The sequence below is a fragment of the Aptenodytes patagonicus genome, chromosome 8 (genome assembly GCF_965638725.1).
Source record: "Aptenodytes patagonicus chromosome 8, bAptPat1.pri.cur, whole genome shotgun sequence".
NCBI classification, from domain to species: domain Eukaryota; kingdom Metazoa; phylum Chordata; class Aves; order Sphenisciformes; family Spheniscidae; genus Aptenodytes; species Aptenodytes patagonicus.
Genome location: NC_134956.1, coordinates 23,899,162 through 23,918,642, shown reverse-complemented (window position 1 = coordinate 23,918,642; position 19,481 = coordinate 23,899,162). Strand labels below are relative to the sequence as shown.

The 19,481-nt window shown below is 48.5% G+C and overlaps 1 protein-coding gene across 3 annotated transcripts in view; it reads right to left on the bottom strand.

Moving 5' to 3' along the window:
- GRM7 (glutamate metabotropic receptor 7) overlaps positions 1 to 13,452 on the bottom strand; it is a 317,851-nt gene extending 304,399 nt beyond the window's left edge. For 2 of the 3 annotated variants that reach the window (XM_076346708.1, XM_076346709.1), the window contains exon 1: positions 12,897 to 13,438. In XM_076346708.1, coding sequence (XP_076202823.1) covers positions 12,897 to 13,406 — 510 coding nt within the window. In that variant the 5' untranslated portion in view covers positions 13,407 to 13,438. Of the gene's footprint in view, positions 1 to 12,896 lie in introns of all 3 variants that reach the window. The other variant, XM_076346707.1, reaches the window with a different exon arrangement.
- Positions 13,453 to 19,481: the final 6,029 nt, after the last annotated feature.

Sequence of the window (19,481 nt, the reverse complement as noted above, 5' to 3'; positions counted from 1 at the left end):
TGAATAAACCCAGCTATGCCATCAGCCCTCGTTAATCAGGAATAGGTGGGTGGTCCTCTGGGAAGCCGCGGTCCCAATGCATCCTCATGTGAAGGCAGGCCGGGGGGGGAGGGTTAGCCCTGCGGGTAGGGATAGAAAATGCAAGAGAAACAGCAAGTGGAAAAGACACGATAATGAAGGTAACATTAATAATAATTCCGAGAGGCCTTTATCAACCCCATTTTATACGCGACAGGAAGGTGAGGAGGCAACACAGGTTGTTCTGGCTGCATCACCCAAGATCCAAGATCTGAACTTTGAAGTTTTACGGAGAGAGCAGCAGCAAGCGTTGGACACGGACAGATAATGTGTTACAGCACAAGAGAAGTGGTTATGGACCTGAGCGTCAACGAAAATTCGGATGCCGAAGGCTGGGGAATCAATGGAGAATGTAACACAATGAATACTAAACTCTGTGTTGTCCTTGAGATACACAGGATACCGGCTGATATGTGGGATTCAGTCAAGTTGCCTTTGATTTTTTTTTTTTTTTTTAACATGGAAATTAAGTACTGAGATACACGGGATACACTGTCACAACTCAAGATGAGCATTAGAGATCTATCAAATATCTACGGCCAGTTGAGCTCATCCTGCAAAAAAGATGATCTTTGTTTCACTTTTAAATTAGAGAGTATACGCTTATACCTACCCTCAGTGTTTAAAGTAGGTATGTTACATGGGGTCTTGTAGTACTGGGGCTAAACATTAGCGATCTCTGATACCACGACTGAAAACAAAAATGTTGATTAAGCTTACCAAGTTGCATTTATCAAGCAGAGGTACTTAGAAACCAGCGGATGCATGGCTCTCCCAGGATAAAGGGCCATATTCACAGTGAAAAGGGACTTTGCTGTCAGACTTGTAGTCGGTCTAGTCAAGCTTTCTTTGGCAACAGAACTTCTAATACTAACTTACCTGTGTTTACCTCAAGATGTCTAAAAAAATCAATTTGTGTTTAAAAAAAAAAGAGTACAGATTTATCACAAAAATAATTTATAAATTTATTTCAAAAGTAAATTTGTGTCAATCTTAGCAGCATTTTGATAGCCCAGTAAGCAGTGGTGGCTGTCGCGGTGTGTGCAAACAGGGGTCCCAGAGCGCCCCCCCCCAAAGTCTGTGCAGTTTTGGCACGATCACATCAGCTGTGGCACAAGTGGCACCTCTGCATTTCACAATTAGCATTTTATCTCTGATCACGTATTAAGGAGCTCAGCGGTTGTTGCTACTGGAAGTAGAAGCCTGCTGCACTTCTTCAGGCCCAAATCCTTCGTTCTCATAGAAGAAAATTTCCTGCTGTCCCACTCTTCTTGGTATATTGAAGATGCCAATAGCTGGAGACGACAATCCTGCAAAGATGTAAATTCCTCCCGTGTCGCCAAGTGCTGCAATACGTTTACAAAGCAATTGCATTCAGTTTGTACTCTGTGCAAAAATACCATGCATATAATTATGAGGCTGAATTTAATGACATTGAAACAAATCTCCATTCTGATGAATGCATAATTACTGTTATTAAAATATTTATGAAAAAATAAATTTATTAGAAAATCTTCTGCATATGAGCTTGCAGAATGCTTTACTCTACACATATTCTAAAATGGCAGCAGAGGAAACAAACTCGCAAGGCACCGAACCTGAGCGTCTCCATCTGAGACAATGTAGGCACAAAGGTCTCCTGAGATCCTGAACCCTCTGTCCTCTCCATCAAAGATACGGAATAGAGAGAATTGGGATTTTATGATTTTCTTTGTTTGGAAAATTTTCAGTTCTTTAAACAAGGGCTATTGTGGAAGCAAACTTCTTGCGGGATTTTTGTTTGGTTGTTTTTTAACACAGGTAGTCTAGACTGGAAATGCATCACTGGGACAAGACAGAATTTAAAATAACCGCTATACCCATCCAGACCATTGGAAATTTAGGCTAACATCTCGAGCCTGAATCAGAGAAAGATGGAGTTCCACGAGTCCCAGCTGAGTGTATGTTAATCTTGCGGATAAATCTCTCCCACTAAAGCATTCAAAGCCTCTAGTTTTTTTTCCCTAACTTCCAGCATAGAAGGGAGAGCAAAAGTCTTGCTTTAGGAAGATACCTATTGCATCTTGTGTTGCACTTAAGCCTCATAGCCTGCTGTGAAAGTACAGTCAGAACAAAACCAGGAAAATTTCCAGCGAAGAGGATAAAAGCTGACTATTAGGAGGGAAAAAATAGTCTTTCATTGAGGTTGTAGAATATTCTTCAGAAAAGTTTATAAAAGAACAAGCATCTGCTAGGACCAGCCTGGCTATATGGGTCCCGTCTCAGATCAGGGACTCACCACGAGTACAGAGAACCACCGCTGAAGGAGTGGGCGGCAGCCCACGCCGATAACCTCTGCCCCCAGAAAACTGGGGGGGAGCACACGAGGGGCCGGAGCGGGAGGGCGAGGGGACGGTACCAGGACAAAGGGATGCCTGAAACTGTCCCAGCAAATCAGCCAGATCCTCGTCCAGCTTGCTGCCTTCCCACCGACATCAGCCAGTGCTGGAGCATCCAAAGAAAATGCTGGAAAATCATGCTAAGATAAGCGTGTGTTTCTGTCCTCTACAATCTTTAGATTTATCGTCCTATTTATGTACGGGCACTCTAAGAAAAGTTTGGATTAGGGCCTTTGTGTAGGCTACTAATAAATGGCTGCTATAAAAATCACGTGCAAGGTTCTATATTCACTTTTACACCGTCATTTCTATAACTGAAATTTGGTTTATGAACAAAAAGGACGACTTTTGCAGCTAGTCCTGGAAAGCCCCTATAACCACGCTACAATCAACTTTTTTACATTTCCATGACAAGGGGCGTTTAAAGGCAGCGCAGAGCTCGGCTCGCCCTTCAGCTCCCATTAAGGCTGCAGCACTGACAGAGGCGATGCTCGCTCATTCCGCAGGGCTTGTATCGCTGAACCCCACCGGCTGCAGGCACCCCGAGCAGCGCTGGGCTGTTTGCTACATCCCGCTATCAGCCACAGAAACGTGAAGTCTCTAACGAAGGAAGTGGAGATACGGGTTTGTATCAACCCACCTGAGGAGAACCTGGATCAGAGTCATTTTTCAGGACAACGACAGCTTAAGGTTTTGGCTTTGTCAGCAGTTGTTATACCCACAAGTGAAAAGCCAAAAACAGCTGTAAAACTGTAAGAGCAAGATCTAAGGGCATATCTACAGCAGGCAGGGGAGCACAGGGACCACACCAAAGCCAGGTCCAGATTATCCAGCTTTTGAACTGGAAGCAGTAAAGCAGCTCCAGCAAAGCATTGCCCTTGGGCTAAGGCGAGCGGCTTCGTGCCAGTTACCTGCCATGTGACACGCCGACGGGGCTGCGTCCTCCCTGGGACTCCTGTGTCACCACCTGGCACTGATCTCAACCGTGCAGATACCGGACTCGACCTTGGCTGCTTCCTCTACCAGGGCAATGTGCTGCACAGCGACCACTCTCAGCTCCTCCACCCCGACCTTGACTCTCCCTTTGATCTGTCAGAGCAGCCTCTAGGCAGAGACCAAGGTGGCAGGCACATGGCCAGTAGCCTGCCACAAAGGGAAGAGCCACCACAGCCCTGTTGTCCATCCCCTCTGCCCATGCCGAGGTCCAGAAAGCCACCCCAGCTGCTGTTGGGGGAAGACCTGAGGCTCCTGCTGGTGGGAGGAGAGGGAGAGCTGGTCCCGCAGAGCATCCTCCTTCCAGCACCCTCTCACATTGCACTGGCCGCACACCAACCTCTCCACACTCTTCCCCCCCCGTTTTCCATCACGGTTTCTGCTCATCCTCCCTTCACTCACTTCCCGCGTAGGAACAGCCAAGCCTGAACACAACCCGTTGACTGTATGCTGAACACCTTTGAGGTGGCTCTGTATTACTAAAACACCTCTTTTCTCTATTAATCACATGTCATTGATTCTTCTGAGTCCTAACATCATAATAATGTGAGACAGACAGAATCAAAAAGCCAAACAAGCAGGTGACACGGCTGTTGGCACACTGACAGCAGTGGTAGTCAATGAAAGCGGAGGCGTGCTCCATCCCGTCCTCGCCCACCATGGCCTGGCACTGGTGCCTGCTCTCTCCTTCCCAGCCTTACCCCTGAGCAAGATATTAAAAGACAAGTCACTTATGTTTACAGTATAAATACCTAAAAAAAAATTTTTATATATACGCAAGTATATATATATAAAACACCTACATACACAAACATATTCATAGACATTAAGCAGAACCATCATCAGAATGAAATTTTGCAACCTAAGACTGCTCCTAACTGTCCCCCCCACCCACACAGGTCAGTCTATCCTTTTAACAAAAATAGAGCTATTTGATGTGCCCTACATGTGAAAAGATTTTATCTGTGTCATGGTTTAACCGCAGTCAGCAACCAAGCACCACCCAACCAAGCACCACCCAGCCGCTTGCTCACCTGCCCCCCCCCCCCCGGTGGGGTGGAGGAAAGAATCGGAAGAGTAAAAGTAAGAAAACTCGTGGGTTGAGATAACAGTTTAATGATTGAAATAAAATAATAATAATAATAATAATAATAATAATAATAATAATAATAATAATAATAATAAATTGTAATGAAAAGGAAAACAACAACAGAGAGAGAAGAACAAAACCCAGGAAAAACAAGTGATGCAACCGCTCACCGCCCGCCGACCGATGCCCAGCCAGTCCCCGAGCAGTGGTCGCTGCCCCCCAGCCAACTCCCCCCAGTTTATGTACTGAGCATGACATCCCATGGTATGGAATGTCCCTTTGGCCAGTTTGGGTCAGCTGTCCTGGCTGGGCCCCCTCCCAGCTTCTTGTGCACCTTCTCGCTGGCGGAGCATGGGAAACTGAGAAGTCCTTGACTTAGTATAAGCACTGCTCAGCAACAACTAAAACATCGGTGTGTTATCACATTGTTCCCATGCTAAATCCAAAACACAGCACTGTACCAGCTACTAGGACAAAAATTAACTCTATCCCATCCGAAATCAGGGTGCTGTGCCACACCAGGCAGCGCACGGCATTCAGAAGGGAAGGTCTCCCAAGTCTGCCTTCTCTTCCCATTTAAATCAGAGGCCAGGTAGTTGGAGTGCTTCACATGATCTCAGCGCAAGGAGAAAGGCGATCTCTAATTAGGAGCACTTCACAGGGGTTTGGCCATGCTTGCCAAGTTCATTTAAAAGTACTTGGAAGCGAGGCATTGGCCTGCATTACCCCGTCAGCCAAGGAATAAGAGGATATATATACTTTGCAACACACTCGCATTCATACAGCATGCTAATGCCTCTCCCGAACATCCCAAATGACACAGCAAAAACATCACTTATCACAATATAGACTAAATTAGAGGGAAGTTGGGCAATACTGCTGGAGTTACAGTTTCTCTGGAAATATAACACCACTTGTCAAATTTTGTCAAATGGAGGCACTTGCCCCCTGGAGAAGGAGCGAGACCCCGCTGTGAAGGTCTCAGCAGCCGCCCCGCTGTAGGAGTGCTTGGGGTGCACCATCCTGCACCCTGCCACTGAGTCCGCGTGTGCACGGCGCCGACGAAGGGCTTTGTTACAAAATACAGCACACGGGAGCCCGGACACTGCACCTCAGCACCATTTCCATCACGCTCAGCAGCCCCCGAGCTGCAAAAAAAAAAAAAAAAAAAAATAGTGCCATTGCAACCTCCGCTGTGCTGTCTGCAGGGGTAGCGGGATGGCCCTGTGACCTGGGGACACAGAAATTAAAGAGCTTTTAGACATATTAATTGCTGCCATTTGAAGTCTCTCTTCCTGATGTAGTACAATTGCATGGAAGAACTATGCTAGCTCTGCAGGTATGAGAGTTACTCCAGCGAGGTAAAATGCATGGTGGCTGCGCACGAGTGACCGGTGGCCTGCGGCAGGGCAGGGCTACCATATTTTAGTGGCCCGTAATAGGACCATGCTTTATTCTCAGCTAAATTGGTGATGATTCAGAATACCTCTACTGCCTTCAGCAGAAGGGCTTTATAGGACCTTGTGAATAATCAGTAACAAGGAAGGCTTTAGAAATACTTGTTTTTCTTCAGATTTCTCTCTGCCTGGATACCCACTCCACCACACTAATGACCTGACTATATTGGATTCCATGCTCTCCAAACAGCCTTAATTACATGCTTCGTATCTTCCAATATTATGATAAAATTCATCATAGTCTTATGTCTGGGACAGTCAGCATTGTCACTCATTGAGATTAATCTGAATATCACTATAAATAGAAATAACAACATTTGATATTACAATGCAGAGTATTGTGTTGGATGGTTTTCATGCCTCCAAGCAAAACTCATTTAATAGAATAAAATACATAATATAGTACATGTAGTTTTACAGTATTAGTGTTATGAGATTGAAAACCAGATCAATATTTCTTTCATAAACATTAATGCCTTGAAGTGATCCCTCCATTTGTCATTCCAAAGAGGTCACCTTATTTCATTTCAAAGAGTAAATTGGGAATTGCACAAATGTACTTGCTGAATATATGCTTCCACTGTACAAGCTGACACGTTCCAGTATCTCCCTGTGCTGCTCCCCACACCAGCCCCAATTATCTGCTAATCCTTTGCTCACATAAGCACCATCATCTCTCTCTCTCTCTCCATGGGCAAGCATCCCTCTCCTGGCAGAGCCAGTCTTCTTCCACATGACTCTTTGCAGTCCCTTCTACCTAACGTCTACAGAGAGACGCTCGAAAATAGATTAAGAGCTGAGATTACTGCTAATATTGAATTTTGCCTTGTCAAGAAAATGAATTTTACCTCCAAAACACCATGTTCCAGAAAAATATATTCATAGCACCGCCAGCCTCCCATTAGTAACTCCACATGGAAACATGTGAATTCTTGAAGCAAGGATTTTTCCTTTACTTTTGATTCATACAGCGGAAATAAGAATCCACATCTATTAACTACAGCCCCTTATTTCAACAACAATACAGTAAAACAGCATGGCTCAGCTTGTTGACATGTATTAGGTGCATCAGTAACAACAAGGACAAATATTTAGAGGCTGATGAAAATGAAAGCTTGCTGAGAAACACAAAAGCCATTTTTTGAAAAGAGGCAAAGAATTGAAGTTTACTGTTTCCTATTTTTAGCTTTTTGTTAAATTCTCTATGTGAGTCTAACTGAAGAATGTATAGTTTTCCTGAAATATCTTTTAAAAAATTAATCATTACTCCACTTCCTAAAACCAATATTGTCTTATTAAAAGTTAGAAGATGAAAATGCAATAAACTGGTAACAAGTTCAAAAATATATAAGCATCTAGAGAAAAATAGTGCTAAAACATCCCAAATGCCAGTGATAACCCAAGAGTCCCGCCATGGCAGGTACATCGCAGTAAATTAAATTGGCCATTTACTACCATCTCATTAAGTCAAGTTTGGCAGGAGGGCTCTCAGAATGAATCTTTGGCTTTGCACCCAGAACCTATACAAACAGAAACCTTTGGGCCTATATCCCATATTCCTGTGGGAAACTTAAATAAACGAGAGGGACAGAGGGAGGAACAATCAGTGTGCAAACACTTTTGCTGCAGAGTGAAGTAGTTTATAGAAACTGATCAGATGAGCAGCACAAAATTAATTAAAAAACAAACACTTCAGAAGCATCTCTTGAAATCACGGGATCACGCGTTCTGTAAAGCGATTCTCACGCAGCCCTCATCCTTCCTCCCTGTGACCATGCTGCAAATCCAGCAGAAACAGGCACCGATGACTGCCGAGAGCCAAATTTAATTCCCTCAAGCCAGAAGGTGAGACAGAACCACAGTCTCCATCGATACCAGTCGCAACACCTCGAACGTTGCAGCTCGGCCAGCCGCAGCCTGTTGGTGCAGGCGGCTACCACCGCTTTGGCAAAGAGGCTATCTTTACTCAGAGAGCCCTGGAAAATGCACACCCTTTTCTAAGAAAAAAGAAGCATCCAACTCGGAGCTGCGCTTTTAAGCTGTATTCCTTTCCAAATAATCACATTTCTACTGGCTTCATTGTGTCTAGAGCAGAAGGCAGGATTGCAGCTTTCATCCTTCCCATTTAGCACGAAGGTGCCCGCAGAAGGAAATCCAGCCAAAAGCCCCCAAGGGATATAAGGGACCTTTCAATTTACACTCCCAATCTCATTGTACTCCTTTATCCCACGCTGGTTTCTAAAAAGTTCCCTGAAGGGGCTTGGTAACGCGCCCCTATGGGCCACAAGAACCATCACTGATAAAAGAAAAAAGGTATTTAGTCAAGAAAGAACGATTGTTGATTGACTATTTAAAATTACATTCACCGAGGACAGAAACCTGAAGCGGTAATTAGTTCATTATTAAAGCTTGTAATGAGATGTCTGTACTTCTAAGGGAGTCCAAAAATTAGTTTTCCAATATAAAAAAAGAAATCAGTGTGCTGATATTCCCCATATTGCATGGTTCTACTCCCAGAAAATATGAAACAGAAGAAACATTTAGCAATTTTTTTCAGCATAGTTATTGAATTTCATGGAGTTAAATTTGTGAGGAAAGCTATGACACTGTGAAGTAACAATATTTTTTACAATGCAAAACTAGCAGCCTAAAAACATATTGCCTTGAACTCCCTGATGCATTTGGAAACAGCTTTCCAAATTGTTTCTGTTTTATTTTTAGAACAGATATTTAATTTACAGTCGGCATACTATTTATTGGCATGCTCTGATAGAATTGTATTTTGAAAAAGTGACTGTAATTGACATTCTTGAATATTTATGCATTTTTATCTCCACAGTCCACGACACATTATATCATCCCTTCTGTTGCATTAATCCGAGGCCCCGCAGCAAAGACAGAGGCCCTTGGTGCTGGGCAGCACACCGGCCCCAGGCAGCCCCGCTCCCAAAGTTCAGGGCTTAACAATCCCTCCCCGTCCAGGACAGGGATGGGGCACAACCCCTAGGAGAAGAGGAGGTCTTGTCTACGGAGGGACGTAGTCAGAAAGGGCTATCTCACATTAACTCCTGCCAGGGCACTCACATCCCTGCTTCTGAAGAGGACGAAATTAAATAGCAGAGAGAGGTGAAAATAAAGCATCCAGCCAGAGGCACCCCCCAGCTCGACGCCTTCCAAGGTGAGCCTTTGGCAAACTGGGGAGAGCTCGTCTGCGTTGTCTTCAAAAGCGAGTCAAACATCCAGCTGGGCTTCAGCACATCTCAGGCGTGGGGTCTAACTTGCTGCTGCAGATGGGACCTTGATGCGCAGCTGGGATGCTCTCGAACGTTTTAACTGAAGTAACTCGCGGAAGGTCCCACACAAAGTTCATGGCGATGACAGATACTGAACGTGGGTGTGAAGCCTCCCCCTTCCTCTAAACCCCGCGCTTGTGCAGGGCAGTTGCGTCTCTCATTAGTTGTAATTTTGGAAGAGAAATCCTCATGTACTTGGCCTTAGGAGACATACTGCCCTCATTGGCAATTCCTGTGCCCACCTCCAAGGCATCGACACATCCTGTGTGACTCAGAGAGAGCAATGACCCACTCTGACTATGCCCGAGTCTCAGCAGCCCCGACAGCTTCACTCCATCAGCGTGAGCACGTCAGTCAAAGGCAGGCAGAGTCGGGGTTACGGCTTCCCTTTGCTCCAGCAGCAGCTGTGCGCAGCTGGGAGTCAGTGCCATCCCCCCGGCTCCAGGGAAAATCCCCTCGCCCCAGCTATTCCCATCACCTTTTATCGAAGGTGCAATTCAGGGATAAGTGGGGAGAGAGACACAGAGGCAGGGGGAGAGGCTTTTGCTTCCGTCACAGGGGAAAAAGCCCAAGTCTAATGTAGATCCTTCACATCATTTTTTACAAAAGGAAAGCTTCTACAAAACTCCAAACAGCAATTACACGGATGAATTCAAACCAGAGGGCCTCAGTACTGTTTCCTCCTGTTGATCCACCTGTTGGCATTAGCTGAAGATGCTCCCAAACCTCTGTGCTAGATTGGGAACAGGCAGGTGAGCTGCATGGCGAGATACCGTAACTTCGTATGCAGGGAGGAAGATGAATAGCCTAAATCTTACCCATCCTGGAGAGAAAGCCCCTTAAGCATCAGTAGCTGGCTGAGGAAACCCCACTGTGCTCTGTACGGGTTATATATATATATTTTCTCCCTGCGTTAAGGTAGAGTACAAATACTTCTCTTCCAAGATACTGTCAGAGAAATGTAAACACTAGTGAGTAAGATTTCTTTGCAGAGGCCTCCACAGATGGAAAGAGTTTTCATCTACGAGATGTTAGAGAAAAGCCAGTTTGGGCACAAAAGTAAGTGTTCGAGAGCCGTTCACCCACCCTTCACCACTGCCACCGTCAGTAAAACCTACAGTGACCCACGAGAAGCAAGCTGGCTGCAACAGCTCATGCATTTGACAAAGTATTTAGGTTAACAAGTTTTTTTGTGGTTGGGTAGTTGGTTGTTTTTTTCTTTCCAGTAACAGCTTCTCACCCGCCCGCACACAACGGTACTTAGCTGCTTAATAGGTCCAGTTCTCCTCCTCTCTCTTAAAATAGTTCTTTCTTATTTCTCTCTGGCTGGGACATGTTCTGAACTGTGTTTTGAAGGAAGAGAGGACAACAGGGAACAGTTTTATTGCATGAAAAAATCTTCTTAAAGAAGGCAGAACCAAGCTGTAAAACACATATTCAGTAAAGTCTCTCCCAATATGTACCAGTTCCTGCTTTCTGGATGATTTGGTTTAAAAGCAATTTTGAACAGATGCTTAGTCACAATACATTAAAGTGTTTAGATTTATATAAATATCTTTACATGAAGAAACTCCCTGAATGTCTTATTTTCTTCAAACTCCATTATGTAACATACCACCAAAGATTTTGCAGGTATTGTGGCATTATACAAAAGGCTCCTGGTGCCCAGGATTTCCTCCTGAGTGAGATCTCAGTACAGCGTGCCCCGGATTTGCTCTTGAATGAGATTCATTAGAAAACAGCTGGCTAATTTCAACCTACTGACTGGTGGAAGTCTACAGCAGATCAGTGTCTGCTGAACCAGTACTTCAGCAGAACTTCACCACCACTCGCATCCCTCCAAGCTTCTCGGCTCCAGCTCAAGCAGAACATGAGATCATCTGTTTTGCAGCCCAGGAAGGGGTGTTTGTAATGCAAGAAGTCTCAAACAGAAATAAGTACAGTGTACCTAGCGATGCCAAGCTTGCTCACACACACAAGCGGGGCTGCTTTCTCGGAGGTAGCATTTCAATACGAAGACCTGCATGTTAAAGCCGCACAAATTGTTAGAGATTCAGTACACCGCTGAATCCAGCAGCAGTACAAGTCGCATTTTAATTTGCCAAGAGGGGGAGGCGAGCAAGAAAAACAAAACCGGATCCTTAATGTTCTTTCAGGAAAATGGACAGGACCGAGTCTGGCTGGGCAGTGCAAAGGGCAGTGATGGGAGAAGGCACATCGCTCCGTTCATCTTGCATGTGACAGCCGTACCTGGCACCGACAGCCAGATGGGAATAAGGGGTAACGACGACTGCTCGCAGCACAGAGTGGATTTGCCGTGAAAACCTCACAAGTTTCCAGCTGGGAAAAGCGGGGGATCTCTCCGCCCGCTGCACAAAAATAAAAATAAACCCCACCACCACCTTCCGCATGCGAAGGCGTAGGATAGGAAGCGAGAAACTCCGCTGCTCACGATGCATCTGGTGGCGGTTCTGCCACTGCACCCGCGATCGCTGCCGAGGAGCAGCCGGTGCTCGCTGCCGGGCCCCGGCGGCTTCACCCAGCGCCCCGGGGGGGCACCCCCACCCCCGGCGAACCAGACCCCGGCTCAGCCCCGGACAAATGCCCTCTCCCGGACTTGGGGTGCCGCAGAAGGACAGGAGGATGCAGTGGGGGCGGGGGGAACAGGTCTCCGTGCCCCGACAGCCAGCGAGGCTAAGCCCCGGCGCCGAGAGGGGCAGCGCGCCCCGGGCGGGGGGGGAGCGGAACGGGCAGGCGCTGCAGCGCATCTCCCCCGCACCCGCGCCCGCACCCGCACACACACACACGGTTCTTTGATCCGCCGGCTCTGCTCATCCCTCGGCGCTTGCGAGAGCCGCCTGAGCCTCGGCCGGCGGCGCGGAGCGGAGCGGCGCTCCCGGGCTGCAGCCGGAGCCCGGCCAGCCGCCCCCAGCCCCCGGGACGGCCGCGCTCGCCATCCCCGCCGCCGCCTCCGTCCAACCGGGGGTCTGGGCCGGCTCCGTACCCTCCGGGAGGGCAGAGGGAGCCCGGCCCCAGCCGGCCCCGGAAAGCGGTCGGGTGCCCGGAGTTGCCCAGCGCAGCCCCGTCTCCGCCAAGTGCCGCCGGGGAAAGACCCCCCCCCCGACCCCCGGGACGGGGGCGGCTGCGGCGCTGCCAGCACCCTGCCCTCGCACAGCGTGGAAATTTCATGCGCGAAGCCCGTCCCGGCCGTGCCCCCGCTGCCGTGCGCCCGCATCTCTGCCGAGCCATATTTCTCTCTAACGCAAACCCATCTCAATCACCGCCTTTTCTTTTTTTTTTTTCCCTCCTCCTTTCCCTTCACGGATTGCTTCCTGCAAATGGGGCGATAAATCCAGAAAGTGCCACGCACCGTGGGGAAGGGAGACGGGGGAGGATGCTGAAACAGAGAGGGTGGCTGGGAGGGAAACAAGATGCTCCGGAGGGGAGGCGAATGAAGCACCTGAAGGGGCACGAACGGAGTTCAAGGCGGCGGGCAGCCGCGGGCACCTCCACCGCCCGTCCCCGGCGGGCAGAGCCCCGCGGCACGGCCCGGCACGGCCGGGAAGGAGCTCCGCGACCCGCCCGGCCCGGCGCCGCGCAGCCCTACCTGGAAGAGCCGGAGGATGTTGGCCACCATAATGGACACCGAACTTCCCGACGCCCCGATCACTCCAACTACTTTTTCCGGCTTGACGAACACGGGCGGCTCCCCGTTGGTGCACCTCACGTCGGAGGTGTCCTTCTGGATGAGAGCCTGGACGAAGGTGAGGGACTGCTCCAGCGCGTAGGTGTCTCGGGAGCAGGTGTCCAGGATGCGTGCGCCCAGCGTGACATTGGGCAGCAGGTCCGGGTCGCTGTTGATCTGGTCCAGGGCGTAAAGCATCGCCTCCAGCCTGTGGATGCCGTTCTCCTTCTTGATGTCCCCGCAGGGCACGCCCGGGGGGCCCTTGGCGTGGACGGGGAAGAGGCCGCCCAGGGTGATGTCCCCCTCCAGACGGATGGAGTGGGGCGCGTACATCTCCTGCCCCTGGGCCGCCTCCGAGAGCAGGAACTCCAGCAGGCAGCAGGGCAACTTCATCAGAGTCAGGAGCCGCAGGAGCCTGCCCAGGCGGACCATGGTGCCGCCGCCGCCGCCCGGGCGATGCCCCGGGCGATGCCCCGCGCTCCCGCCCGCGCTCCCCCGCGCCTTCATGCAGCCCCGAGGGGCCGGGCCGGCGGGATGGGCGGGGGGGGGGGTCGGCTGCTCCCGCCCGCCCTGGCCGCGGCTGCCTCCGCCGCGCTCCGCGGCAGCACGGCACTGGGGAGCCGCGCCGCGCCGCTACCGCTTTAAATGGTGGCCGGTCCTCTCCGCCTCCCGCCCCCTCCGCCGCCCCGCCCGCCGCCGCTGCGCAGGATGCGGCCGCGCCGCCCGAGCACGGGCCGGGGTGGGGATGGAGCCGGGCGGCGGCCCCGGCCCCTCCACCAGCCCTGCCCCGGGGGGAGCGGGGGGGGGGGGGCTACAGGTGGCGCGGGGGCTGGCCGGACCCCGACGGCGCCGGGGAAGGGGGGAGCCGGGGCAGCCCCGCTTCCCGGGGCCGGATCCGGAGCGCAGCGGCAGCGGCCGGGTGTCGCCGCCGGCAGCCGGAGCCGGGCGCGGGGGTGCGCGGCTGCCCGCGGCTCGGAAGCACCCGCGAAAGGCGCCTCCGTGGGGGTACGCCCGCTCAGCCCCACTGAAGCATCCTTCTCCACCTCCTCCTCCTCCTCCTCCTCCTCCTCCTCCTCCTCCCTCCTCCTCCTCCCGGCGGGGAAGCGGAGCGGAGCCGGCGCCTCGGGCAGCGGGCGCCCCTAGCTAGCGGGGACCGGCAGTGCCACCGCGGGGAGCGGGGCGGGCTGGGGATCACAGCGCGGTCCGGCGGGCGCGTCAGGCCAGCGCCCCGAAGCCTGCCGCCCGAGCGCAGCAGCATTCTAGCAAGCCTATTGCATCAAAACCAGTAATCCGGATTTTGAGATAGAAAAGACATCCTCCTCCCCGCTAAGGTGGATACCAGTGGAGCCAGTGAGGAGGAGGAGGAGTTTGGATGTAACCCCATACTCCCAAAACCAAAGTAATGCAGCTGATCTTGTTCTATTTTAAGATCTCCAGACCCATTTTTGTTCGGCACACCGAGATCTCGAGGATGCGGGAACATCCTGCTTTTGTTCCCTTCATCCCAAAACTGTAACATCCAAGGAGATGACACCTGTTGCCACTCCCCGCCGACCAGCAAATCTCTGCCCTGCCACATTCCCAAGTCAAGAGTAATGCGAAATACATCTCTGACACCTGGTTCCCGCCAGACCAAGCATATTTTTTGGAGACAACCTTTAATTCCTTCTTCACAAACAGCAGGTCAAATAGAGCTGCCGTTCATCCCTTGGCCCCTAACACACGCTGGACCAGCAGCACTCCGTGTGTAGTAGTTCAGACTGCCTAGTCCAGCTACAACTCTGAAGCGTTACTCTCTAATAGACAGCTACAGTGATTGCTTAATTTCCAACACATTATATTTCAGTGAAGTCAGAGTAACACAACTATTACTGTTGTAACAGAAAAAAACATCAGTAAAAACTGATGTTTTTTATCTGTTTCGACCTAGCCAAATTTTATGCCACAACACTGAAACGTTGCAGCGCGACTAGTCTGGCAGACACAAGTGAGTGGCTTTGCTGGTCAGGTCTTGACTGAGATGGAGCTGGCTAGGGGTTAGCGACACATCTTCCAATAATTATTAAGGCATTTTAACACCTTAAAATCTCTGTATTTTTAAAATTGTGTCCTTACCATGTTTTTCAGCTTTTTTTCCTTTCCCTTGTACGTTGGTTCTCTGTGTCCACTTGCATCTGGCAGAAGTTACTACAACCAAAGTTTCCCAACTGGTGCTATTCAAATGCCACCACGACCAGAGAAGGCATATGCCTGTTCCTTGGCGAAAGGGGACGTTTGGAGAGCGGCAGCAGAACTGGACAGGCGTAGCAGGTTGGAGGATTTTGCAGTAGGGCCAGGATATAACAAGCATAAACAACAATAAAAGCAGCTGGAGTTCTCCACTAGAAATTACAATTTTTGGGCTTGGGACCAAAATTTAGTTTTTCCATGGGCTGAAAACATCATAAGGGATTATTTCATTGTAATTTGGGTATCGTGGTCCAGCTTGTGCTGTCACCCAGGCCTCGCTGTTTATCATTTTTGTTCATCACTGGATGAAAGCACAGCCATGCTTTCCTGACAAACCCGCACTTGTCCACCACCATCATCCTGAGAGTGGAAAGTTCACCTGCAGGACAGGGCACACACGTGCTGGGGGGGGTTCACAGATGCTGGTGACTTGGCTGCTGCCTCCCCGCAGCCCCAGGGTCGGACACCCATTCCTCTTCCAACCTCTGGCAGCCTAACCAGTGCCCATTTACCATCCCTTGATGCCCACACGCGTCTTAACTCTTTACGTCTGTTCATCTGCTGCACAGTGTAAGTGATTTCCTTCTCAGCTATTCCCTGGTAACATCAGCTCCATCCCCCTTTTACACCTGAACGTGCGCGGTTAAAGCGTAAGCTCTTCAGCGTTTATTTACCTCTTGCCCACTTCAAGCTCCTCTTTGAGAATCTTAGCTGTATTTATTATTATTAAAAAATCTGATTCTAGTGGTTGTAGAGAAGAGTTTGCAAGCGTGACTCAAGTTTGCCTTAAGTGCTCAAGATTCAGAAAGGATGCAAGTATAAGTCATCTTTTCTAATAAATCTAATAAAGTTTTGAAGGAAGCTACCTCATGATTTTTGAAAGCTTCCTCTCTTTTTTGTTTTTTCCTTTGGGCAAATATGCAGTTACATTCAACATGTTTGTCCTCTCAAAATTACAGAAAACCCACCTGCTGTCCACTTCATCTTCCTTTTCCTCACACCCTGGTTTACCTAAAAAATTAGTCTACATATTCCACACCAGATTCCCTAAGGGAACATAGAAAATTACACAGCTGATCAAGGCGGACCCAGGGTCCATCCTAGCCCAACATGTTATCTTGGAATAGCAGCAGATGTGTCAGAAGAAAAGTCAGGAGCTCTGCAGTATGCAGATGTCTGTAATCTGTTCCTACCATAAGTTTCATCCTGGTCTCTCATATATAGAAATTGGTTTAAGCCCTGAAGCATGAAAAATTATTCTAATTACATTACACAAATTGATATAGTTAATCATTACTCTGGATATTCTTGATACCCATGAAAGTGCCCAGTCCCTCTTCCACTCTTGCTAAGTACTTGGCTTCAGTGGCCTCCCGTGGTAATGAGTACCACCGTTTAATTGGACATCGCCTGAAAAAAACCTGTTTATCAGTTTTCAATTTCCTGCTTTTTAAGTTTAACTCTTAAAATAGCCAGTAATCTCCCTTTCATCGTACCTGATCCCCATCCACTATGTGCAGTCAGCTACCTACATTCAATCTGGCCCTCTCAGACAAGAAACTAAATATAGTAGCCTGTGCATCTGTCACTGCCATATTTTACTTTGAAGAAGCATTTCATTTTGGTTTGGATTACTGAATACCTGGAGGTGAGACAACGCTGACTAACTAGCACCATGAGCGTATCATACCTGCGCTGCGTAACAGCCCGTATCCCACTGAACCTAAAAAAAGTCCTCTCCTCACTTATGGCCCACCAGAACAGCTACACTAAGTGGATTCAACAAGCAGTTCCTAAGCAAAGATTAGGTTATGTCCACTCAAAACTGAACTCACCCACTCCTCTTAAAGCCGCCAGTGAGAATTTTGAGTTACGACATGCTAAATCATGTTAAAGTTGTAGCCCTAATCTGAAATGACTCTCAGAAAGCAATGTTATTACAGCAAAACAGCGTTTTATGTATTTAATGGGAATATTGACATATGGGAATGGTGGGAAAGTCATTTCAACGTGACGTTTTGTGTTTCACTTCACAATTAGTCGTTCTTACGTTATATCAAATTCCCGGCACAAGTCACTCGCTATGTTCCCAGAGCCCGGCGGACGCTTTCTTTAGATGTCCTGGCTCAGCCGCGGGAGCACTGCGCTCACACCAGCACAGGCTGTAGACCGCCTAGGATAAGAACCAAGCTATTCTATTTTCCTCGCCCAAAGAATGATGTGCAGGGGAGGTCAGCATTGGGTTTTGATGCTCGTGAGCGCTATTACTCCTCCCTGTAGGACCAGGCACCCAGAAGCCCACCCGTGCCCCTACCGACCATGGGCACGCTTCCCCTGTCTGCACGCTTCACACACTCCGTCTCCCCCAGTGATGGTTTGCTTCATAAAAAAAACCCAACAAAACAAAACTTCACAAAAAAAAAACCAAAACGAAAAGAAAAACCCAAAACCCAAAACCAAGCCTGATCTTTTTAGCAAGAGAATTTGTTTAGAAGTAAACAGTGGTTAAACACATCCAAAAGCATATTCAAAAACATTTCTTAACTTGTCTGTCAAATAAGATCGTGGATTCAGCCAAATTGCGACTGGATAAGCAAAGATTTTGCCAGAAAGAAATCAGCATCATAGCTGGCATCCTTCAGGGGAGCTACGCAGCTTCCATCACAGGAGGATCTTACCCGCATCTACTTTCAAAGATGCTGTATAATTAAACATTGCTTTTTTGTGGGCAATTGGCAGGGTGAACACAAAATCGTGTTACAACCGACCAGTGGAAGCAAAACAAAGAGCAGTGGACTAGCAGAAAGGAGAAATAAAACAATATTTCAAATTTTGGTAATGTAGCATGATGCTGCCATGCACAGTTGGAGGTCATTTTGAACAACTGTAATGGACATGGTACAAGCAATTAATTTGTTGGGTGAAGTCAGTGTTGGGATAGCAGCCAGAGCTCCTGCTTATCTGGCGTTCAGAAAATAATGAATTTTTGGAGCAGAGGCCAGTGAAAAACTCTGATCCTTAACTCGGTGCTCTGCTGTTGCTGTTTACAAAGAGAAGGTGTCAGTGTGGCTCTGGTTTCCAGGGAGGACAGGGGACAGCAAATTCTCTTCAAGGATATAGTAGGTTGGAAATCTTGCTAGATCTTACTTTATGTAAGATAAAAATTATTTTTATATTTATATTTTATTATAAATTATTAAATGATACCTTATTAAAACATAGTCTAAATGCTATATAAATTATAATTTGTAATATATATTAAGCTAGTAAATATAAAATATGTGTTATGGATTGTTCGTAAGTCTGTGAAAAAAATAATGCAATGAACACTTTGTGCTAAAACACGAAGTATCTGGGCCTAATTCTCTGTTGCAACACGCTAGTGTGATCCCATATAAAACCAAAGCAGTGCAGCTCTGGAGGGAAACATTTATCTATTTTTGATGCTTGAAAAGATCCACAAATCTACACATACACAGTTATTTTCCATTTTCAGTCGCCTCCTGGGTCCTGCCTCCTGTGCACAGGCTGCTACTCCTTAAAAAAGGAAAAGGCTCTGGGAGGAGGAGAAAACCCTTGGCCTAAGTTGAAGCCAATCTGTTAGGTGTGGTGATCAGTCCAAGTCCTTGACAGGGAGCTTTCCTTCCTCGCCGCCTGGCCGCGTTGGAGGAAGGTCACCGCGGCGCCGGCAGATGCCACGAACGGGAGGGACCCCGCGGCTGACGTGGTGCAAGGGTCCCCGCGGCGCAGCGTCACGGGGAGACCTCCCCGGCACCCGGCGCAGGGTGGCAGATGCTCCGTGACCCACCAGAGCAAGCCCAGCGCAGGGCCGGAGCCGTCACCTGCTGCTCTGCGCACGAGATGTGACGGGGTCCATCCCTGCGTCACTTCCCAGCCGCTACATTCTCCCGTGGGGCAGGGATGTGCCTCGGCATGGGGACAGAGGAGCGCTCACCCAGCCTGCAAGAGAGCTCCAAGCCCTTATTACCAAGGTACAAACCTTTCAGAAGTTATCTACGTTACGAAAGCAGGCTCATTGCTAAAAGAGCAGCTATAACAGAAGGTGCCAGCGTGCAGTAACAGCGACTGCTCTTATTTTTATCGTAGCTTACGCTATGGTATATCACATCCTGCGTATTGGGAGCTCGACATACTTGGAAAGATAATTTTTGATAATAGCATTAAAAAAATAATCACACTGTAAGCTTTTACAAGTGCAGAGATGGTGAATTTTGTCATTTTCATCAATATAGGTTATTTATGTAAAATACCACCAGA